Source organism: Aedes albopictus, chromosome 2 (assembly GCF_035046485.1).
Source record: "Aedes albopictus strain Foshan chromosome 2, AalbF5, whole genome shotgun sequence".
NCBI classification, from domain to species: Eukaryota; Metazoa; Arthropoda; class Insecta; order Diptera; family Culicidae; genus Aedes; species Aedes albopictus.
In genome coordinates this window covers 488,671,493-488,696,987 of record NC_085137.1, presented here as the reverse complement: position 1 = coordinate 488,696,987, position 25,495 = coordinate 488,671,493, and the positions used below count along the sequence as shown (strand labels likewise).

General features: G+C 42.5%; 1 protein-coding gene and 1 long non-coding RNA gene across 2 annotated transcripts in view; both read right to left on the bottom strand.

Moving 5' to 3' along the window:
• LOC109623149 (transcription factor mef2A) overlaps positions 1–17,239 on the bottom strand; it is a 45,427-nt gene extending 28,188 nt beyond the window's left edge. Inside the window, exon 1 of the mRNA XM_020077636.3 lies at positions 15,608–17,239. Within this exon, the coding sequence (XP_019933195.3) occupies positions 15,608–16,021 (414 nt within the window). The 5' untranslated portion in view covers positions 16,022–17,239. The remainder of the gene's footprint in view (positions 1–15,607) is intronic.
• Positions 6,312–14,700, bottom strand: LOC134288668 (uncharacterized). Its single transcript, XR_009998090.1, has 2 exons — positions 13,654–14,700; positions 6,312–6,682 (listed from the first exon to the last, which is right to left on the bottom strand). It is a non-coding gene; the product is annotated as an uncharacterized LOC134288668 (long non-coding RNA).
• Positions 17,240–25,495: the final 8,256 nt, after the last annotated feature.

Sequence of the window (25,495 nt, the reverse complement as noted above, 5' to 3'; positions counted from 1 at the left end):
TCCAAGCCCAGGGGATATCTCTACTCGTTTCCAAGATATTGACAAAAAAACAACTGAAAAATCAGCATATTTGACTATTTTTTTAGATTCCGAAGGAAATTTACCTTATTTTGTTCAATAACTCAAAAACGAGAAGAAATATCGTAAATCTAAGCACATTTTTGGCCCTTAGGGTTCTAAAATCACCGGTTTTAGTAGAATAGCGTATTTTTTTTCGAAAAAAAATTTCATGTTTTTTTGGTCTTATACAATTTTTGACAACTTTACGCCTCTTGAGAGACCACTTAGCCTTGAGATACGGACTTCAAATTTTGACACGATGATTTCTTAGCTAAAACGATCATTTTCCACTAACGAACTTATAAATAACATTCCCAATTTTTGCAAAATAAGGGACGGCCTAATGCTCATGCTCATGCTCAGGAATTTTCTTTGTAGCTTTCAGATGTCCTCCTAGAATTTCCAAAAGCGTTTGTGTCGCGATTTATCCCAGATTTTTTCCCCAAAATATTCCAGTTTTATTTTCGGAATTTCTTTTGAAGTTCCTTTCAAGATTTCTTTAACAAGTCTTCCCCCAAGACACCTAGACACAAATTTTCTAAATAGAGGAGAACGTGCTTCTGGAGCCGACCTACTGATAACATTAAACTTTTATTCATTCCTACATTTTTCCGGGAACTTCTTACAAGGAACTTTCTACGTGATCTCAACAGGAAAAAAAAAACCTTCTAAAATATCCTGTAAGAACATCCGGAGCAACTTTTTGAGAAATCCCAAAAGGAACACTCAGAATATCGGATTACCGGTTGGAACTTTGGAAAATGCTCTGAATCAACGCATTTATTCTGGAAACAACTACGAGGAAAATCCTAAAAAAAAAAACTGTGAACGAGATCGCGAAAAGAACTCTTTGAAAAATATCTGCCAAGTCCTAAACCTCCCAAAATAAACTCCGGAAAACACTCCGAAAAAAAAATCAGGGACAAAGTCCGAGGTGAATCTTGAAATACTCTGAGAAACATCCTCGGAGCAATACCGAAACGAATCTTCAAAGAGAAACTCCGAAAAAAAATCAAATAATGAAACCTTTCGAGAGCCTACTAAAAATTGCCGAGAAAGCTCCTGTAGAAATCCCTGAAGAAACTATAGAAGAAATCTTACGGACATTTTTCGAAGAAACAATAGGAGATACTTTGGAAGAAATCCCGTGAGGGACTCTGGAGGAAATATAGGAAAACCGTTCGGAAGAAATCCCGGGATAAATTCCTGCTGAACATTTGTGAGGAATTCCACGGAGTCATGTCAGTCGATCCTGAGCGACCATTTCAAAAATATCTGAAACTTTGCACAGTTTTTCAATTTCATCTAAATCGCCATTTTTCGATATCAAACCTTCATATTCACTCACGACTAACTTTTCAAAAGGGTGTATGCGAAAATAGTTCAAAAATATTCTAAAAGCTGTACAGCAAAAACGGATTGTTCGATTGTTATGAATTTTTCAGCAAAGTTAGATAACTAAATGATGATTCCTTAGAAAATATACACTGTAAAAAATTTCTTTTTTTACTATAAAAAAATATGATCTTTGTCACAAAAACTCAAATATCTCAGAACCCTATCTTTTTACCAACGTCAATTTTTTAGGGAAAATGGCCCATTATATCAGCTATCTACCATAAAATTTTGGTGATGGTAAACTGATAAACAAAAAAGTTATGACATTTCAAACATTTCACAATTTTTACATTTAGTAACAAAAAAAAATTTTTTTCTGTGTAAATTATTTCGAGAACTATATTTTGATGCTGATTTTATTGTAAAGGCTACCGCATGAATTAAACAAGTTGTTTTCATGATATTTTTGTTTGATTATTTATAATTACTATAGTATCTATTTGAACCTTACACGCGATCCAGTGTTGTGATCAAAAATATTGAGATTGTCATACTTTTTATTGTACGTGACTGGTGAAAAAATCCCTTGATAGTGTTGAAAAGCTGTTGATCATAAGAAAAATGGAATTAAACTTATTTTGAAGACGAAAGCTGCATAATAAAAGTTTTATATATACGCGTATACGTCTAGTTGATCTGCAAAAAAATACCTCTTAGGGTCGATTTCTTCACCCTGGCTTAGGCGTTAAGCCAGGTTTAACTATATGGGTAAGCCTGGCTTACGGGTTAAGCCGAGGTGAAGAAATCGGCCCTTAGAGAACAGACTTTATGATCGGAAGAATGCGAGTAACTTCAACAACAACAAATGCATGAGAGGTACATACCACAGACAAACAGACAAAACGCCTAGAACAATTTTCGTGAAAATCCATCGCCCAGTTCACACTACCACCACCTGGTGGAAATGTTTCACGAAACACTGCGTTGTGCAATATCGTCATCAGAAGGCGCTAGTGTGAAACGTCAAACGCAAGGAAAAACGATGGGCACTCTTCTGGTTATGAAAGCCACAACCAAGATTCAAAATGATCGTTAAAGGCGTGGTCAATGAAAATTTCGTCAGTGTTACGTTTGTTTGTCTGTATACTAGGGTGGCCCACACTTATATGAAAAGCAAAAATTTCGAAAAATGCTAAGTCTTACCTCCTAAATAAGTTGTTTAGGACTCCCAGAAGCTACGTTCAAAATTTGAGTAAAATCGGTTGAGCCTAAGGGGGCGCTCAAAACGCTTGAAGTTTATATGGGAAAACTTGGCCAAATGTAGAAATTTTAAGTTTTCTAATTTTGCCGCTAGGTGGCGCTGTAAGCGTTCAATAATCAAACCCTTTGGTATTATTGTAGGTGACTATATGCCAAACAACTTTGTCGAAGACCGCAAAGTGATTATTGAACGCTTACAGCGCCACCTGGCGGCAAAATTCGAAAACTTAAAATTTCTGCATACATTTGGCCAAGTTTTCCCATACAAACTTCAAGCGTTTTGAGCGCCCCCTTAGGCTCAACCGATTTTGCTCAAATTTTGAACGTAGCTTCTGGGACTCCAAAACAACTGATTTAGAAGGTAAGACTTGGCATTTTTCGAAATTTTTGTTTTTCATATAAGTGTGGGCCACCTTACTGTATACATATGTACCATGAAAATGCTCACGAAAAAGCAAAAAAATACTACCGCTATGGATATTAAAAATTTTATAGTAAATTTTTTCTTCGTCCAAGCAAACAACACCAAACTAGTCAGTTAAAACTAATAAGTGATTTTGTTTATTATAATCTAACGAACAACATGAACAGTCGCTTTCTCAAAGGTCTTCAACTCAACGCTCTCTTGTAGACCGCTTGTGAAAAAAAAATGTTCAAAAGAGTTACGAAATCTCATAGATAAACTGAAAGAGACTGGTTATGCCCAAATTGAATACAAATTTACGCATTTGCACGTCCTGCCGTCTAGACTTTGACAAACGAGCCATCTGTATATCATCGGTAAAGCAGGGCGCAGGAAGTTCGAAAACGACAACAACTGAGAAATTGCCAGAAGTGCTAAGTGCAGAGAGTCATGCCACCGTACCATCAGCGACATCTGTTTAAACAATTTAATCACGCCTCTTTTCAAAAATGCTTTGAAATATACTTCAACATTTATACCCATTTCAATATTTTTAACGTTGCAAAACACGCTTTCAACATTCATCTTGAAGAAGAGGGAAAACACTTGTCCTCAAATGTAACAGCAAATTAATCAATAAACGACTAATGCGCGGAGGGCGTGATAAAATCGGAACAGTACTGTACATATAATATACATAATACATAATAAAAACAGATTGTTTTACTCACGCAAGACCATTAACAATAAAATCAGCATCAAACTGCGCTTTCCGGCCGAAATAATTTACACTAAAAAAAAATTATTACTAAATGTGAAAATTGTGGAATGTTTGAATTGTCATAATTTTTTTGTTTATTAGTTTATCATCACCAAATTTTTATGGTAGATTGCTAATACAATGGACCGTTTTCCCTAAAAAATTACATTGGTAAAAAGATAGGGTTTTGAGATATTTGAGTTTTTGTGACAAAAATGATATTTTTTAATGTTAAAAAAAGATTTTTTTTCACAGTGTACATTTTCTTAGGAATCACCATTTAGTTATCTAACTTTGCTGAACAATAAAATCTGCATCTAACTGCGATTTCTGATCGAAATAATTTACACAGAAAAAAATATTTACCAAATGTGAAAATTGTGAAATGTTTGAAATGTTATAACTTTTTTGTTTATTAGTTTACCATCACCAAATTTTTATGGTAGATTGCTAATACAATGGACCGTCTTCCCTAAAAAAATTACGTTGGTAAAAAGATAGGGTTTTGAGATATTTGAGTTTTTGTGACAAAAATGATATTTTTTAATGTTAAAAAAGATGTTTTTTCACAGTGTATATTTTCTTAGGAATCACCATTTAGTTATCTAACTTTGCTGAAAAATTTATTGCAATCGAACGAACCATTTTGGCTGTGCAGATTTTTGAATATTTTTGAACCATTTTCACATACACCCTTTTGAAAAGTTAGTCGTGATTCAAAATAAAAATTTGATATCGGAAAATGACGATTTAGATGGAACTTAAAAACTGTGCAAAGTTTCAGTTCAATAGAAAATCATGAATTAAAAAATTTCCTTAATTTTGATGCTGTTGCTTGGAATCGCTCTTGTGTAAAACTTCCGAAGAGATCTTATCAGAAACTCCAGTAGAAACCCTAGAAATAACTCATATAAAAACTCTGGGAGGTATTCCGGAAAGAACGTCTGGAGAAACCTGTCCCATAAGGAATGGCAAACTGTATCATAATTCTTGAAGGCATTCTCGTAAAAGCCTTTAAACTACCATTGGAGGAATTCCCTGGAGAAATTCCTGGAGAAATTCTTAAACGATGTTTAGGAGGTTTTCCCGGATTAACGAATCCTTAGACAAATCCTTGAATTTACCTAAACGAATTCCTGGATGAATCACTGGAATGAATTAAAAAAAAAATCTGGAGGAATACAAGAAGGAATTCCTGGTGCATTTTCTAGAGAAATTCAATCCTAAACCTCGGATACTTTGTAAGTGTAGTTTTCTCTGTAGGAGTACGAGGAAGGAAAGTTATTTCGATAGATGGTGGAATATCTGGTGGAATATAAATTATATGAAGGTAGTAGCTTTTATTTTGGAAGCAATGGGGCACGTTCGGTGTAGTAATAGTATTGTAGTAATGAGCTGAATTTTTGTATGGTGAGTTTTGCCAAAGCAGCGTCAAATTAGGCAAGGAATCCTAATACCTATGCTTGATGCGTTATTTCATTGCAGAAAGGGAGAATTGACCTTTTCACCATACAAAAATTCAGCTCATTACTACAATTCTAGTACTACACCGAAAGTGTCCTATTCAATACTGGGGTACAATGCATTCCATGCCTAAAAACACAACCGCTAGTTCTTAATACTAGTCGTCTCACCATAATAGATCAAATAGTCGCAGTGGTTGTGTATCCCTGAAGCAAAAAAAAAATGGCGCGTTAGGGGGTTTCCTTTCCCATAAACCCTTACCTAAATAATACACGTTCATTTATCACCTAACCGTGACCCAATATCAATCATTTACTCTTATAACGTGCTTAAATTATAGCGTAGAACGCCGAAAAACGTTTTACTTTTCTGGTAAAATTTCTGTGTAGCGAATTTCCGGCTAAAAGTACATCCTACCTTCGCACTCTATCTAGTAAACAACCAATTCAACCACTCACACAAGAAGGGGGTGGAGGTCTAGTGTTACTTCATATCTTTTTTTTTTTTTTTTTTTTTTTTTTTTTTTTTTTTTTTTTTTTTTTGAAGAGTGACCAGGTGGAGCTGCAGGACAGCTGATAGCAAAGCCTGGACCCTTTCCCAACTTTCCCCCTACTAGGACTAATACTCACGATGGACTAGACGATGTCGTCAACTTGAGCAAAGTGTGTAGTTATTAGCATTAGGTCGTAGTAGTTTTTTAAAAATACTGTTTTTAACTTTTCCCATCGCACTAGTGTTTTGATCGAATGGAAGCTCCAAAGATGATTTGATAATTGAACAATATTTCAATAATCGAAAATCTCCGAGGTCACTGGACAACATTCAGAGATAAAAAAGGGTGTCTATGTCTATGTTAACGCCTTCAGAGTACTATTCTTAAGAAATATACAAAGAGCAAAACGAAAAAAAAATGTGTCGTAGCTAATTTTTAAAGATTTGATATTTCTGAAAATTATTCGAAGACAGCTACCAGAACTAGCGTTTTTAGCCGATATGGGCAACTAGTTTTTCTGACAGCTTCCCCAAACAATAATCAGATAATATCCTCAGTTATTTTATAATACATTCTGAAAATTATTTCAAGCTGATTACCAATAGTGTCAATAACCGATGTTAGTCATTGACAGCACCAGCATCATCTCCAAATAACTCTCATATTAGTGTTAGATAACACTTTTTGAGCTTCCATTCGATATTGTAAAGAAATTTGTTAAACCCTATTTGTCAAAATATAGTCAATAATGTAACAAATTGTGTTTCTAATTTCGCTAGTCGTCTTCTGCATATCTGTGATCATCTCAGTCCAAAGTAATATTATATCCATCGTAACCCTTTACAATGTCAACCGTCCTAAGTCCTAACTAAATTCCTGCTTTTTTTGATCAGTGAAATAATACCTGTTGGAAGTTGCCAACATATAACGGCACGGGTTGATTTCCGAATCAATAATATCAGAACGACCGGAGACGTAGGATTTACGTTCTAACTAGGATATTAATATATTCCTGCGAATGGTTTTACATAGATATATGTGTTAATTTACAAGTTTGCATTCCAGTTCTGGAGATTTTAATCACTAAGTGTTAATGTACATAAGTGGGATTTTGCCCATTTTGACTTACGTTTTGTCTCGTTGTGCAATACCTGTGGAGCTCGGTCTGTAAAGGTCATGCGATGCAGTCGCGATCTGATCTTAGTTCTTAGCTGAGAAGTTACAATTATCCGTACTTACTCGACCGTACTAAAACATTCTAGATTTAAGTATTTTAACGACATTTAAGCTCATACGATTTACCTTTGCATGTAGGTTCTAGGTGTAAGTAGATTATAGGTTACAATTTTTGCACAAAACTTAATGCGATCACTGCAGGAGAGTATGTTAATAGAATAATTAAATTTCAGCGTAGAATAAGTTCAAGAAATATTACCAGAGTTTTATGCACTGATTATGATCGAATGTTGTAATAATAATGGTACTAAATCGCAATTTTAGGATTAGTTTTAGGAACACGTGAACACTGTTGTTGTGAGTTTTCACTATCAATCGTTTCGGTCTATTGAAATATACTGGATCTAGCATACAATAGCGTGTCAGTTATTGACGTTCGACCAATGTCCACGGAGAAGAAGGTGCCGTACTATACCTGCGTTTACTGATGTTCGTGAGGATTAGGGAAGTTGGATGGAGGTGCGCTCCTATGCCAGAGGCGTAGTCAACACTCCCCCCGGGTACGCCGATGCTTAATCGGCTTACGGTTCGTCGCATCGTACATCCAATACGGCCAGTTTGGCTACGGGGCGTTCGAATATCCCCGCAGCAGTTTGCACAGTCGCCGACCTAATTCTGCTATCCTTTTGACTGACGCTGGTAGCGATGATCTTGCCTTTGGGCCAGCAGTTACGGGGCAACTTCGGATCAACGATTACTACTACGTCGCCGATCGCTATTGGTTTCGTGTCGGCATACCACTTCGTTCTACGAGTGATTTCCGGCAAGTAGTCGGTCAGCCAGCGCTTCCAGAATTGGTTGGCCAGCTGTTGGGACATCTTCCAGGTTCGCCGCAGTGTTGTTCCGGTGTCATCTAGGCTACACATGGGTTTTGTTCCATCAGATGAACCCACGAGGAAGTGGTTTGGGGTTAGAGCAGGCGCGGATTCATCATCGACCGGTACGTGCGTCAGGGGGCGAGAGTTGACGGTGTGTTCGACCTCGGTCAGGAGGTTCCGCAACACTTCATCGTTTGGTTTGTGTGGGGGGCGAATGGCCATAAGGTTTCGCTTTACGATACCAATCAGACGCTCCCAGCTGCCACCCATGTGGGGAGCCGCTGGGGTGATGAACTTCCAGATCGTCTCGGTTCCGCCAAACTTTTGCATCACTTCATCTTGGTTGATAGCTGTTGCCACGTTATCCAATTGACGGCTTGCGCCGATGAAGCACGTTCCGCGATCGCTGTAGATGGTTTTTGGTGTACCACGGCGTGCTGCAAAGTTGCGAAGACCCATGATGCAAGAGTCGGTGCTCAGCGTATGCACCACTTCGATGTGGATCGCACGAGTGGTCAGGCATGTGACCAACATTCCCCACCGTTTCTCCACTCGACGACCTATGACAACTTCCATTGGCCCAAAGTAGTCGACGCCAATATGGGTGAATGGTCGAGCGAAGGCGTCAAGTCGTTCTGGAGGGAGTTCAGCCATCATTGGAGGGTGCGGGGTGGCACGATAGTTCTTGCAATGTTGGCAATTGTAGCGTATTTTCGCGTAGGTTGCTCGGAGCCGGGGTATGCAATACCTCTGACGGATTTCATTCATAGCGGTTTCATGGTTGTGGTGGTTGTATTTGTTGTGGTAGTGTGTGATTATAAGTTTGGTGGTGTGGTGGTCACGTGGAAGGATGATCGGATTTTTGGAGTCTTCGATGGCTTGGGCACAGGCAGAAATTCTTCCTCGCATCCGCATCAACCCATGGTCGTCCAGGAATGGGGTTAGTTTGAAGAGAGAGCTAGTCTTGGGGATGGATTTCGACGGGTGCTGAAGAGTAGCTGTTTCCTCCGGGTAGGCTTCGTGTTGTGCTTGTCTGATTACGTAGCGCTCAGCAAGCTGGAGTTCCTCTGTGGATGGAGGACCGCGAAGTATAGGTTTCCGTTGCTTCTTTAATCGGCAGTTTGCAGGGAAACGATGAACTAGTGTGGCTACCTTTAGCATCCGCTTCCAGCTGGAGACGTTGATCGCAGGGTCCGGCAAGGTAAAGTGAGTTAGCAGATGTGGACGAAGTTCGGTATCTGTCTTGTTACCCTTCACTGATTGGCACGGCCACGCTTCTTCTGGCAGCCGCAGAAAGTCTGGGCCGATGAACCACCTCGACTCTGGAGTCATGTCTGGAAATTTCTCCCATTTCGTTGCGTCGTCTGCCACATTGAGCTTTGTCGGGACCCAGCGCCATTGATACTGCTCTGTAGTTTCCAGGATTTCGCTGACTCGGCAGGCAACGAAAGGTGTATAGCGACGGTGGTCCGAATACAGCCAGCAGATGACGTCTCTGGAATCCGAATGGTAGAACCGCTTGCTAACGTTGAAGGTCAGGGAATCCAGGACTGTTTGGGAAAGTCTTGTGCCAATAACCGCTGCCATGAGCTCGAGCCTCGGAATCGAGTGATATCGCAGAGGAGCTACTCTTGTTTTGGCGGCTACTAGACAGCACCAGACGACTTCATTCCGGACGAATCGCAGGAAACATGCAGCAGCCATGCCGTTTTCGCTCGCATCAACGAAGGTGTGAAGCTGAACGTCGTCGTATGCAGGATTTATGTGGGGACGGTAACATCGTTGTATTTGGACATGCTCAACTTGGGGCAGGACCTGCAGCCAATTACGCCACTTGGTGAAGGCGTTGTCGTCGATTCGATCGTCCCACTGGATGCCGCTTCGCCAGATTTCTTGCAGCAGGATCTTGAGGAACATTAGAAAGGGCGCGATGAGTCCAAGGGGGTCGAATATCGTCATAAGAACCCGGAGAACTTCTCGTTTCGTAGGCTGACGGAGACCTTCCCATAACTCTTGGTCATAGCGGTCCCAACCGACTTTGTAGGTGAAAACGTCTGCAGCTGTACACCACCACATCCCAAGCACCTTTTCGGCCGTCATTTCTGGTGAGAGGTCCAAACTCTTCTCCTCGGCGTTACTGCCGCGAAGAGCTTCTAACACACGTTGCGAATTGCTGGTCCAATTTCGGATTTCGAACCCACCCTGCGAGTGCACGAACCTTACATCCTTCGCGAGTTTGATGGCTTCCTCTTCGGTTTCGACGCTCACGAGCATATCGTCAACGTAGTGCTGCTTTTCGATGACCTCTACAGCTGCTGGGTATTCCTCGTCGTAGCGTTTAGCGTTCAGGTTCATTGCGTACTGGGCGCTACTAGGGGAGCAACAGGCGCCGAATGTCATGACGCACATGGCGTATACAGCAAGTTTCTCGTTCTCGTCTCTCCAATAGAACCGCTGGCACTGTTGATCTTCCTTTCGAATAAGAACCTGGTGAAACATCTCGCGTATGTCACCTGTCAGCGCTACAGGATGCTCACGGAAGCGGATCAGCACGGTGAACAACGAAGAAAGATTGTCGGGACCTTTCAAGAGCGCAGAGTTCAATGATACTCCGAAAGCTTTGGCCGCTGCATCCCAGACTATTCTGATCTTCCCCGGTTTGTTAGGGTTGGTTACCGGGAACACTGGAAGGTACCAAACGCGTTGAAATTCTTGTTGCAGCTCGTCGTCGGATAGCTTTCGTATGTAGCCTTTGGTCAGATGGTCCGCCATCTTTTCTCTCAGCGTTTTGGCGAGCCTTTCGTCCTTGTTCATGCGTTTTTCGAGGCACTGGAAACGTCGTTGAGCCATTCCTTGACTATCCGGTAGACGAATGGTTTCGTGACGCCAGAGCAAACCGGTTTCGTAGCGTTCCCCCGTGAATTTGGTCAGCGACTGGAGAAGAGATTGCGCGTGCTGATCATCAACGGAAAGTAGCGTTTTGTTCGGTTTCATGATCCCCAAGCTATCTAGCGCGAAGTAGTCTTTGATAACCTGGTGTAAATCCTCGTCTGCCTTGTGGTGATCCTCGCAGGATTCGATGTGGTAGACAGAGTGCACTGGACTGGGTGCAGACTCTGAGACTTCTCCGCCACACACTGTCCAGCCTAGACGGGTTTTAATGGCGACAGGGTCATTCGGCTTGCCTTCGCGGCACTTCAGAGCGAGACTAAGATGTTGGTTCTTGAGTCCAATTAGAATCCGTGGTCGGACACTGCTGTACGACTCGATTGGTAGTTTTTGCAGGTGTGGATACAACGTTGACAGTTCGTCGATGTTCAGGGTCTGGTACGGCAAAAGAAGCTCGTTCACTGTGCGTGCACCGCTGATGGCGAAACTTCGAGCCCCACTGTGTACGCCGGCTATCTCCAGTTCAACGATCTTGGACTTCACTTCCTGCCGTTGAGTGCCACCTGTCCAGTGTAGACAAAGTGATCGTACTTCTCCATCAAGCTCTAGTTCGTCGGCTAGGTCTTCATCCAACAGAGTAAGATCGGAGCCATCGTCGAGGAATGCGTGTGTACGGATTGATCTACGTTTACCGTGTAGCACTACCGGAAGGTAACGAAACAGTACGTCGCTTGATTTGGTTCGGTGCGTGTGGCAACCGTGTGTTGTTGAGCTAGAGCCGGCCTTTGCGGATTCGGTAGTTTCCGCTGCTAGAGACACTGCCGTTGAAGTAGATGGCGCCGCCGGAGTAGCTGACGATTGCTGCTTCTGATCATTGTGAAGCAACGCATGGTGCTTGAACTGACATCCGTTCTTACCGCAGAGCTTGGCCTGGCATAATCCATTGTGACGGCAGAGGCAGCGACGACACAGTGCAAACTCGCGAATTACAGCCCAACGAGAGTCTCTGGAATAGTCGAGGAAGCGCTTACATTTGTCTACTGTCTTGCAAGTGCCCTTGCAAACGATACAGTCACCGCCTGTACTGGAATTCTTTACATTCGTAGGATACAATGGGCGTGTTTCCACCGGAGTGCTCTCGGAATGAGCGTTCACAAAGGCCTTTTTTGTATTACGACTTTCGCTTCGCGGTGTTCGTGTATTCGTGATGGACGGAATATTCACTGCACTAGCAGCTTCGGCGAGAGAATACATCCAGGTGCTGAACGCTGCAAGGTTGACTCCTGGCAAAGAAATCCTGTACTGCGCCCAATTCAGCTTGATCGTTGGAGGTAACTTGCTTACAAGCTGATGTAGGAGGGTGGTGTTGTACAGATATTCGTCTAGGCCACAGGCGTCCACCGTCGCACAAAAATTCTCAACATTTACGGCGAAGTCCACCAGAGTTTCCAGTTTATCTTCTCTTATGGCCGGCAGGCAGTTGATCTTCTCGATAAGCGAATGCACGATGGCTTCCGGCTGCCCGAACATCATTCTCAGGGTCTTCAGCACACCGGGAACGTTCGAAGGATGTACTAGACGGCTCTTCACTGCTTCAAAGGCTCGCCCTTTGAGGCTTTTCTGCAGTCGGAAGATGTTCTCCTCGTTCGTGAAGCCGCACATTGCCGTGGTGTTGTTGAACGTCGCTATGAATAACGGCCAATCCTCGGGGTTGCCAGAAAACTGGGGCAGATCCTTGGAAACAGCCTGCCGGGCCGCCAACTGCTTCTTGGTTAACGGGCAGCAATCTTCTTCGCGTTCTGTAACACGGTTGACGGAGTGTGGGGCTTCTCGGTGCACGCTGCGTTGTTCTTCAACGAATGACCTACATCTAAGGTTGCCCGGGGAATTGGCGCCAAGATCAAAAGGTTCTTGTTGGGCTGACCGCTGATCTCCCAGCTGCGAGCGGTGACTCGATTGCGCTCGGGGACGCCATTCGCTTACAGCATCCAATACGCTGTTTACATCAGATCCTCTATCACTAACCATCTCCTCCAGCAGCCTATATTTCTCCTCCAGGTAGGCTTGTTCTTGCTCCAGCTTCTTCGCGTTCAGGATCCTCTCCTCTTCGAGCTTCTGTAGCTTCAGCTTGGCAAGAGATTGTGAGGACCTGCTAGATGCTCGGCTGGACGCGTGGGATACCACAGACCTCGCTTTTCCGAAGCTTGTCGGTGGGTTTTCGCCAGTTTCTTCTTGTAGCGCCTGATGGCTACCACGTGCCGACGGCTTGTTGTTCCCCTTCGTCGGATGCTTGTGGACTTCCTTTGACTGCAGTAAGTTGGCTCCTCTCAACTGCTTCTGGTCTGCAGGTGGTTGCTCGGATGTATGGGATTTTCCTCTCGGTGCCACCTTCTTTTCGTTCCTCTTACCTTCCGCCTGTCCTCCGACCTTGCTAGCTTTCGACGTTTTGGGAGTTGGTGGGTCATCTTGCTCCTGAAGAGGTAGAAGGTTCAGCTTGTCGCTTTCGAATTCTGCAGCATGTTTCTTTTTGGCACCACCATCACATGGGTTCACCAGCCGCTCCGGAACCTGCTCCGAATTCTCGCAATCCTTGCAACTCCAGGGATCGTTTTCGATGGCTTGGGTAACTCCCACGCAGGAGAAGTGGAACCACTTCAGACATCTGTCACACCTCACCATTTCATCCGAATCATCCGTACGGCAAACTCTGCACGACCGACCAGGAAAAGAGGCCTCTGGTTCCACTGTTTCGTCGGTGACCACCACTTTCACACCACCAATTGCACCACTATCACTACCGCCGGCATTACTGCCTTTATTTGACCGACCGCGACTCGACATGACTGAATTTGACCGCGTATACTCGTTATAAAACGAATATATTAAATTGTTGGGAATTTGCCATCGTTTGTTGGCAAATTCCCAACAATACCGTCTAAGATATAAAACAAAAAAAGTTCAGTCAACTGATTTTTGTCAAAAATGAAAATGATAATGATTATTTGTCAACTTTTATAAATTCACAAAACCCATAAAAATAAGAAATACAAATACAAACTCCTATAATCAACAGTTTTATCTTAACCTAATCAGTCCATAATCTTCTAATTGTAATGAATCTAATCTGTAAGGCTGTAAGTCAACTTATCCTAGCGTCCCCTGTCCTGTGTACTAACGAATTCAAGTAACGAATGATGAGTGTAACGCAGAGACCTCCTCTACCCACTCTTGCGTTACGTTAAATTTAACAGTTATTGTTAAATTTGAGAAAATTCAAAGAATGCAAAGATTAGGTCTATGCAAGCTGAATTATAATTTGTTTTTGATTTGTGATAAATGCACGACGGATACTCCTTTGGTTCCCATTAGCACTTACGGCGATTCCTTCACTTGCGCTCAACTCGTAAACTAGATATATCTAGCTCAAAGTCCAAGCGGTGGTGAAAGAACTGGCGCTAAAATGCTAATGGGTTAAGCCCTCCCATCGCGTCAAGATCGAATATCCAGGGGGAGGGCGTTTCGCGAAAGGCAAAAGTTATAATAATAATGAGAATAGTCATAAATAAAAAGAAATAAAATCCAGTGTATTTCCTAAGTGGCTATTCAGAATGGTTCCACGGACATGGATAGCAAATCATTAAATTTTTGTAATGTATCGGATGTGTTTTAAAATCCATTCGTTTATGTAGTGTACTGCTTTCCTGAAGTACCAAAGATGCGCGATCGCGAGTTAATGATTTGCATCCCATCTTCAAGGGATCACTACAAGCTCAACCCATCATTCCAGCTCTTTAGAATATCAGTGTTGATGAGGTTTTTCAAATATTACGTAACTTGTATGGGAAAGCTTAGAATTTTTCACACAAAATACAATAAATACTGTTACATAATCTTTCAACGACCCCTTACTTGTTCTCCCAAGAATCCTGCCTCGACCGAGTTGGCAGAACGCTGCCCAAACCCTCTCTGAACTGAAGGGCAGGGAGGTCTAGTGTTACTTCATATCGAAACATTATTGCTGCGCTTAAGTAGGCCTATCGCCTCTATCATATTTTTGAGCCGTTTTTGTTGAATTATTATCTGCAGACCCGCAAACCGACGAGCCAACACCGTCGTGCAGCACAATTTTGAGTAGGTATACCTACATATCGCATTTGATTGTTTTCCAGCCAAAGTGAACACGGAGCACAAGCCATGCAATATGGGGACTGATCATAGGCTGCGTAAAACTATTGTGGGGATCTGACATAAGTCTATGCTGCACTAACTACGCTTTTCTAACGTCTTTTTGAATAAAAGTATACGAGCGGAACCGGGGAGTTGGGATGTCCAATTATGATTTACGTAGTTTACAAACAGCCCAAAAACAAACAGCATTTAGCTGCACGCTGCACTAGGTAGTGCATCAAAATCAACAAACTCCGCAACCGAAAACCATTTTATGTGAGTTAACCGACCGACCAACAATAATGGCTACAAATATCTAGCTAGATAACAACAGCTAGCCTTGCCGCACCGAACAAGAGTAGACAGTCAGTCAGTCAGTTGAAGTTTAATGATATTTTTGTTTCCGTATGTAACACAGGGGAGATCGGGTCAACACGCGCCCACTAAGAAACCATTGCTCTGAATAGCGATGGCATAAAGTTTCTCGGGAATGCATTGAAGAGTTATAAATTCTTTCTTGAGTTTCTGGTGGATTCACTGAACGGCGCGTATTAAACCTATTCCCCTTCATACAATGAACAATGTTTATTCAACATGATATTTCGTTTTGCTCATGTTTGTAACGGCTGGCTATGTCTCCTCAATATGGGAGACTCCCAAGCTAGACAACAAAAGACAGTCTTGGGGGCGGAACGGGGCTCTTTGTTTCCGACACTTACCTTGCCGACTTTCATCCCACCGTACAGCGGAATCGGTGCCTCCGGATTATCCGGATTGGCGATCCGGGTCCAGCTGAGCACGTTGATGAACACCTCCTTGCCGTCGATGGTCTTCTCCTTGATGCACATGTGTGGCTGGGGTGGATTCTTGAAGGTTCGCGACGCTCGGCTCCTCCGATGGGGGAAGTTGTTCGGAATACCGTCGATAGTTAGATCCTGCTGCTGAGCGGAACTGCCCGGTGGAGGAGGAGGCGGTCCTGTCCCTGTCAGGCTACCCGGACCATTCGGGTAGCTGTGATAATCGAGACCACCGTTGCTGGTGCTGTTGTTATTGTTGGCGTAATTGTTGTGCAAAGGGAAATCATGCTTCGGCGAGTTTCGATTGATGGACGTCGGAAATTCGGATGTATTCATAGCTTTAGCAGCGCGGACCGGCCGTAGTTGCTTCCTGAGATCGTTAGTAAAACTTTCACAACACTGTGGAATTAATTCTAACAGCAATCAATCTTCTTCTGCGCCTCCAGGGGTGAGGTGCGGGTGGTAACACGATTCGGACTACAAGGATGCCTCAATAAATTCGCACTCCACCCAGGAATGTTCCACACCTTTTACCTATCACAACGCGAGTTTCGTCATCAGTTTGCGGCCGACGAAGAATTTGACACATAAAAACTGGATTCGGTCGTCGGCGCGTCTTGCCCTGCCTTGCCCAGCCCAGCAGCACTGCAAACCCTTTGTCCAAGATGATTTTTTGCTCGTTTATTTCCTCTCCCGGCTGCCCCACAAACGAGCGATTTCAGCAACTAAGCAACCCAAGACGATCTCTTTCTCCTTTCTTCTTTTGGCCTGCTTGTCTCTGCTACGCGTCTGTCTGCTTGATGAATGGAGAAAACTCTCGAGCACATCAATTTTCCTCCTGCCTTCCCCAACCGCACCGGAGTCCCAAAATCAACTTCCCCGTCGATAAAAGGAATCCACCTCCTTCCGATTTATCTCTTCATCTATTTGTACTTCTTGTTCTTCACTCGCTGGAAAACATATGCATCACACCTTCATCGCACTCCCGGACAAAAACTGCATCCGAACCAAACGACGAAGAATTTCCCAGAAACACAGAAAAAAAAATCCACACCGAATCTATTTTGGTGCCATTGTTTATCCTGTGCGTGTACTTTTACACCACCTTTCCTGGGCTGGTAAAACAGCCGAATGAGGGGGGCTAGAGGGGCGGCGACGACACCTCTATGTCGACACAATTTTTCTTCCCGACGATTTTCCCCGTGGCGGAGCGGCGCAAAACAAACACCCGAACCGATGACGACACAGCACCCTCCACGGAACCCGGAAAGCACTCCCAATCAAACCCAAAATCGACCGTTTCTTGCCCCGTCGCACTGTTTTGCACTGAATCTCGCACTATTTCCGCAACACTAATCACCGCGAATCGGTGTCGTCTTGAGTCTCGAACGGAGGCAGCAACACGCAAGAAAAAAATTACAAAATTTGAAGCGCAGTGAAAAAAACTCCACTTTTTTTCTGCTGCACCACTCACTGGCAGGCGAGAAGAGGAGGAGTGCTCGCGCGATGATGGCTGGTGAAAATTTATGTTGGTGTGTTGTCAAAATCAAACGCCAGCAGCAGCAGCAAACAGCGAAGGTGAAAACAAAACACGCACGCACACCAGTCCGATGGGCGGTGTTGATACACGGGAAAAACTCGCACACGCCGACAGGATTGCCGTCAGCGGTGCGGATGTGTGCGTGAAAGATGCGGACCAGTGGGCGCTCCCTCGGTTCGTTTGCGGATTTGAAAATGACAGGTTGAGGGTGGTGGGAAACGATCAAATTTGCGCATAAAACGATCGAACGAAATCGGCGAGGGGCTCAAGTGATGCCCGTTGCATAACGAAAGGGTGAAACGATCGTGGATTCAGAGCAAAACGCCATTCGGTAGGCAACTTGCAGAACATGGTTCCGGATCTCGCGGCGCTGTAGGGGAACTGTGCAAGATGCGCCACCCTAGTAAGGTATTTTTTTTATTGCCGTGGCTTATTTCCCCAACAGCGGGTAGGAAAAAAAGTGTCCAGAGGGCATGCCAGAAGGGAACTCTTCCTAAAAGGCTGCAAGGGCATTTCTTGGGGAAGGTCCCGGCCCGGTGAAGTGAGGGATGTGAAAGGGGGGTGGGCCGGGTGTTTTAACTGGTGGGGCTAAGCGGGATTCAATGGTGGTTTACCTAAAATTGGTTCCTGGAGTATGGATCTATAAAAACTAAATTTAAAGATGTTCTAGGTTATCCATGGGCTTTGGTTATCCAAGAACTTTCGCGAGTAAGCGCCTTAAGATCTACAAGCGTAACAAATGGATTGTTGTAATCTTAGTGATAAGGAAAGTGTCTCGAGTATACCAAAGTGGCGAACACTTGTCGTCCAGGCTCGTTAGTGATACGGTGCAACATCCTATATAATCAATGGCTGTAGAATGTGGCACCGTATCAGTAATATAACAACAATCCATCGATTACGCTTGTAGATCTTAAGACCTTCACTAGCAGAAGTTCTTGGAGGGCCTTAGTAAGTCAGTTAGTAGCACCGTAACTACGCACGATTACGCTTGTAGATGATCTTAGGGACTGAGCTCACAGAAGTTCTTGGAGGACCTCGAATATCTTTAAAAATTAGCTTTCTTCAGCTCAAAGCCTAATGGACCTGTAGAATCTTGCACCGTATCAGTAATGGAAGAACAATCCATTGATTGCGCTCATATATCTTAAGGCCTTTTTACACGGAACTTCTTCATGCACCCTAGAACATCTTTGGAAATAGTTTGTAACAGAAAATTGGTCCATGGACCTGTTTGGATGTTGCAGCGTATCAGTAATGTAATAACAATTTATTGAGTACGCTTGTAGATCTTAAGGCCTTTATTCAGGGGAGCTCTTAGGAGACCTTAGTGTGAAAACTATTTCTCTACAGAGCTATGTTCCATGGACCTGTAGAACGTTAAACTGTATCAGTAATGTAACAACAAGTCAGTGATTACGCTTGTAGATCTTCAGGACTGCACGCATGGAAAATCTTGAATGACCTAGAACATATTCGGAAATTATTATTTTTTGCAGAAAAACGCTCCATGGACCTGTAGGATGTTGCACCGCACCAATGATGTAGAAACAACGCATTGATAACACATGTATATCATAAGGCTTTTACTCGAGGAGGACCAAAAAAATTGTTAAAAACTAGTTTTCTGCAGAACTATGCCTTATTAGACTGGGTCAACAAAGTCGATTTTTTGGAACAAAGCTTTTTCGATTCCTTTTGGCATCCAAAACAACTGTGCAAAATTTGGGAGCGATTGGTTGCGTCCCCGTATTCCGCATTGCGATCGAAATTTGTATGGAATTTAGTATGGGAAAACGTGTTTTTTTTTGCATTTTTCTCCTAAATTGATTTTTTTTTGTCTAAAACTAATGACGTTGAAGTATAGCCTAGGATATGCCGAAAAACTTTGCCGAAGACCGCAAAGTGATCCGACACTTGTGAAAAAAGTTATAACGTACAGATTGCCCGGTGGTGCTTAACATTTAACATGTAAAGGAATAACATCAATAATAAAATCTTAATTTTTGGCCTAAGTAACCAAGCGAATGACTTTTTTCACAAGCATCAGATCACTTTGAAGTCTTCGGCAAAGTTTTTCGGCATATCCTAGGCTATACATTAACGTTATTAGTTACATGGTAATAGACAAAATAATTCAACTTAATATGCAGTAATATGCAAAAAAGTACATTTTTCCATACTAACTTCCATACAAATTTCAATCGCAATGCGGAATACAGGGATGCAACCAATTGCTTCCAAATTTTGCACAGTTGCTTCAACCGCCAATACAGTTTGAAAAAGGTTTGTTCCGGGTTGATGCCATCAAATTTAAAGTTTCTCCATACAACGTTGACCCACTCTAATGCCTTATGGATCTGCAAGACGTGGTACCGTATTATGTACAGTATCGGACAAAACAATAAGACCACCAGCCATTTTTCATACAAAATGACCAAGTTTGACGATGTGATGCTCGGTTCCTGGTGAACCCATTTGGCTGAATTTTTGACAGTCGCCATGGAGTTGCGTGAATTTTGATTTGTATTTAATTGAATGAGTTCTGTTCACTACATCAAATGTTACAGATATGCGAAACGACAAAATAATAGGACCACTTTCAGATTGCCATTATTAAAGGATATATATCTGTATCTGATACTTGATGATTGATAAACAAGTACTAAAATTAAGGATGCCATTTAAACTTGGGGACATTTTTATTGAATTGACCACAAATAACCATTATAAAAATCTGGTGTTGGAATTTTGTCGCACCGTATATCTGTAACTTTTGATGTAATGAACATGTTGAAGCTAATCAAAGGAACTGTTGACTTTGCTATTCATTAGATGTCTTAGTTACGCTTAGTTACTGTTATCATTATTAAACAAGTCGTTCTACTGTTCAGACGTAGTTTTTTCTTATCTCCTACGAAAGCCCGATAGTCTAAAGGTTATGGGCCCAGTTCTACGTTTTTGCGAAAAGAAAGAGTTGATGAGAAGTTTATCGGATGGCGTCTACGGCACAGAAGGCAGGAATTACGCAATTTTCTGGAGAAGGTTTCGATACTTGGCTGTTCCGAGTCGAAACGCAACTGGCAGCGCATGGAGTAAAGAAGGCAATCGTTGATGATCCACCAGCGGACGAAGCTACGGCTGACGTGAAATCAAGTTATGAAGAACGTAATGAAAAAGCTAAGGCGTTGATCGTATCATACATTGCGGATAGTCATTTGGAACATGTACGAGATATGGAATCAGCCAAAGAAATGTGGAATAGCTTGAAGCGGACGTTTGGAAAATCTGGATTTGCTGCTTTGAATTATATTCGCCGCTGTCTGCACAATCTCAAAATGCCGGAAGGAGGATCATTGAAGGAACATTTCTGCAAGTTCGATGAATTAGTTCGCCAATTGAAGAATGCTGGATCCAAAATGTGTGACAAGGATGTTATTAGTCAGCTGTTCATGACGCTACCATCATCGTACGATACTGTAACAACCGCTTTGGAGAATTTGAAAGACGAAGAACTCAAGATCGATATCGTTAAAGCAAGATTGCTGGCCGAGGAGAAGAAGAGAGCAGGACGAGATGATTCTTGTGGAACAGTAAACGGTGAAGCCGTTCTAGCTGCACGATCAGGACGAAATGGACGAGATGAAGGTTTTATGAGCTCAAATAATGAAGCAAGATTGGGAGCGTTCAGAGGCAGGATCAAATCAGTTTTTTCCGGAAAATGCTTTAGTTGTGGTGAATTTGGACACAGGCGGTTCGAATGCCCGAAGGTTTCGGAAAGGACTGGCAGAGCACATGTTGCTGAAGTACCAATAGATCGGGAAGTTGCGTTGATGATGAGAAGCTCTGACAGGACAAACTTGGGAGAAAATGTACTGGAATGGATAATAGATAGTGGTGCTAGTCGGCACATGGTCAATGATGAAGATTTATTCGAGGTGCTTGAAGATTTACCGGAACTTGTGAAGATAGAGTGTGCTAAAGATGGAGAAAGTATGTGGGCAACCAAAGGAGGAACCGTATCAGCAAGATCAGTAGTCAATGGGAAGGCTGTGGCATTCAGAGTAGGAGAAGTGGTTTATGTCCCAAATCTCAAGTTTAACCTGCTATCTCTGAGGAAGCTCGTGAAGGTTGGAATAAAGGTGGATTTTCAAGCAGAGAGAGCGGTAATACTGCAAGGCACCCGAATAGTGGGAGAAGCTGAAGTTCGAGGAAATTTGTACTACTTGCGTATGTGGAATGAAAGGAAGGATGCTGCTCTGGTGACGAAAAATGATGCTGAGGCTGAAACTATGCTGTGGCACCAAAGGTACGGACATCTTGGATTAAAAAATCTGGAAAAATTGAAGCAATCGGAGATGGTTCTAGGATTGGACACGTTGAAGAAATGCGAGAAAATTTTCTGCGAACCCTGTGCTGAAAGCAAGTTGGTGAGGCTGCCGTTCAATGGTTCCAGGCCAGCGACAAAACGAGTATTGGAAAGAGTTCACACGGATGTATGCGGAAAAATTTCACCCCCCACGTACGACGGGAAACATTATTTTGTAAGCTTTATTGATGATTTTTCCCATTATGCTGTTGTATTTCTGATGCGCAACAAAGATGAAGTTTTCCAATATTTCAAAGTGTATGAAGCTATGGTCACAGCTAAATTTGGAAAGAAAATTGAGCATTTAAGGTGTGATTTGGGACGTGAATACTTTTCGAACGAGCAGTTAGCTTTCTATGAAAGCAAAGGAATTCAAGTAGAATCTACGGTTGGATATACACCTCAACAAAATGGGGTAGCCGAAAGGTTCAATCGAACTATAGTAGAAAAAATGAGAGCAATGTTAGTTTCTTCTGGTGCTCCAAAGATGTTATGGGGTGAAGCAATTTTGAATTCCGTATATGTTACAAATAGAAGTCCTTGTGAAGCATTGTCAGGTTCAGCCACACCTGCAGAATTCTGGAATGAAGAGAAACCTGATGTTGGCAAGTTACGCATTTTCGGTTGCCTGGGATTTTCCTGGATACCAAAGCCCAAACGTGGAAAACTGGATCCAACTCGACAGCGATGCATGATTATGGGATCGTGAGAAGCGCAGAATGTTTGTTGCACGAGATGTGAAGTTTAATGAACTAGTATTTCCTTACAAAGAAGATAAGATGCAGCCGCCTGGGATCACCGTTTCTGCTGAAATCCCAAGAATGCAAGCGAAGGCACCGTCAACTGATTCTGTAGCAGACATTGAAGCTAGTGTGGTGAATTGCGAACAACCAGAACAAGTAGATGGAGAATGTGCAGATGAGGACTACACTTCAGCCACCGAGGAAGAAGAACAAGTCGCACTCCCGCCACAATTAAATGGGAACTCTCAAGAGGAGAATGTTCCGAGGTCTAGTGGCCGGGAGTGCAGGAGACCAGGTTGGTTACATGATTTTGTTTCTTCCTATCGAGCATTTTCTGTCGCTGTCAACGATTCACAGATTCCATCAAAATACTCGGATATAGAAGGGCACCCTAATCAAACAGATTGGCAAAAGGCTGTGGATGACGAACTGAGATCTCTTATCAAAAACCAAACATGGGAATTCGTTAAACGACCAGAGGCAGTGCGGTTGGTGCCATGCAAGTGGGTTTTTACCATCAAGACGGATGCTGATGGAAATCCTGTGAGGTACAAAGCGAGGCTAGTGGCAAAAGGTTTTCTGCAGCGTAAACACGTGGATTACGAGGAAACTTTCGCTCCACGAGGAAACTATTAGGACATTACTGGCGATAGCTAATACGGAGGATTTGCTGGTGTTTCAAATGGATGTCAGGACAGCCTTCCTTAATGGCCAGTTGCAGGAAAAGGTGTACATGACCATGCCAGAAGGGCTGCCAACTGGAAATGGAGAAGTGTGTCTTTTGAAGCGTTCCTTGTATGGCCTCAAACAATCTTCAAGATGCTGGAACAAACGGTTTAATGAATTTTTGGTCAGTCTTGGTTTTCAACGTTCCCGTCACGATTACTGCCTATATGTGAAGGAAGAAAAGGAGAATTCCGTGTACCTTGTAATCTACGTCGATGATTTACTAATCGCTGGAAAAGATGCAAGAGTAGTGAGAAATATTCAAGAAAAATTGAAGAAAGAATTTGAAATGGCTGATATGGGCGAGGTACACCATTTCCTCGGAATCAAAGTGGAACGTAAGATGGAAGAAGGTCTGATGACACTTTCCCAAACCGGACAAATCGATAAGCTATTACTCAATTTTGGAATGGAACACTGCAACCCTGTCAAAACCCCAGCTGAACCTAACCTTCATTTGGAGAAATTTAGTGGCGAATGCAAGAATCCCTATCGAGAGCTGATCGGAGGTTTGATGTACATAATGATGGGAACAAGACCTGATTTGTGTTACATTGTTGGATATTTGGCCCGTTTTCAAGATGCGGCTGGTGAGCAGCACTGGCAGCAAGCAAAGCGGGTTCTAAGGTATCTGCCGGGAACAAAAACTATGAAATTGACATACCAGAAAAATCGTCTATTGCCTGCTGTTCATGCATTTGCTGATGCCGATTATGCGAGTGATGAGATAGATAGAAAGTGCGTATCCGGATACCTAATGAAAGTTTATGGGAATACCGTAATATGGTCATCGAAGAAGCAACAAACCGTTGCAATGTCGTCTACAGAAGCGGAATATGTAGCAATGAGTTCTTGTACAAGTGAAGCAATATGGCTGGGTGGATTGTTAAATGATCTAATGCCATTGGAGAATGTATTTCCAATTCAAGTTTCGGAGGACAACCAAGGTGCTATAGCTATGTCAAAAACAGAAGAAACAAAACGTGTCAAGCATATAGATGTGAAACATCATTTTATTCGTGATGCGGTAGGACAAGGAAAAATCAAGATTCACTATGTTCCAACATGTGATCAAGAAGCAGACATTTTAACAAAATCATTGACTATTAAAACATTCGAGGATTTTCGCAGAAGGATTGGTTTGCTGTAGAAGAGTCTTCAAGCACGTCAACAAGAGGGGGTGTTGAAGCTAATCAAAGGAACTGTTGACTTTGCTATTCATTAGATGTCTTAGTTACGCTTAGTTACTGTTATCATTATTAAACAAGTCGTTCTACTGTTCAGACGTAGTTTTTCCTTATCTCCTACGAAAGCCCGATAGTCTAAAGAACAAAATTCAATCAGTTTAATACAAATCAGAATTCCCGTCATTCCATGTCAGCTGTCAAAATTTCAGCCAAATCGGTTTACTAGAAACCGAGTACCATATCATCAAACTTGGTCATTTTGTATGAAATAGGACCGGTGGTCCTATTGTTTTGTCCGACACTGTATATATGTAACAGCAACCTGTCGATTAAGCTTGTAGATCTTGAGGCCTATATACACGAGAGCTTATCTGCTGAAATTTTTCTGGAACACCCTTATCATTATGTCCCACTCAAACAAAGCCTTATATCACAGACAAACAGGCGTAACACTTTGCAAAACGACTTGGAACGATCAATTCAAATTTTATTCGATTTGCGCGATCCTTCCACCAGAGGCGCTAGTGTTCGATCGCTTTGACGTTTACCAGTGTACACGTTGCGGAATGATGCAAACGAAAATTACAGGCGATTTGTGTAGTAGTGTGCGTGTTAGATAAACGTCAAATCAAAATTCAACATGGCCGACAGTGTCTCGCGCGGTTATACCAACAGGTGGCACAGGTGTGCTCTTGAAAAAGACACCGGGCAAAAACTTTAAATGAATTTTCTCAAAGAGTTACGTCTGTTTGTCTGCACTTCCCAACAAACATTATTTTTGAACAATACCTGAACAAACCACTCTTAAGCTTTATTTCGAAAAATTTAGCCACATAAGCTGTTTTTCTATCATTATTTGTGGGGTTCTCCCTCGAGTTCTCTTTGATCACGGCCCAAAAAACGTTCACATTGAAACTAAAATAATGTTTGTTGAATTTACACATTGAAATTCTTTTGAAAATATGTGAACTCTTATAGTTTCAAACAGATTTGCTAATTTAAAATCCATGTGAAATTCTGTTTGATTTAACAATCCAGTGTTTTATGGCGGCTCTTGTGGAAATTAATATATTTCTACTTTGTTTCTCGGTGTCGAATAGGATTGTAAAACCACAATATTTTACATGAAATCGAGCAGAGTATTTTGATGCAAATGTTTTACTGATGAATCCCTTGGTCACTTCTCTCAAACCAAGCAGAATGTTTTATTTTGCAAAGCCTTTACTACTTTGCTAATGCTGAAAA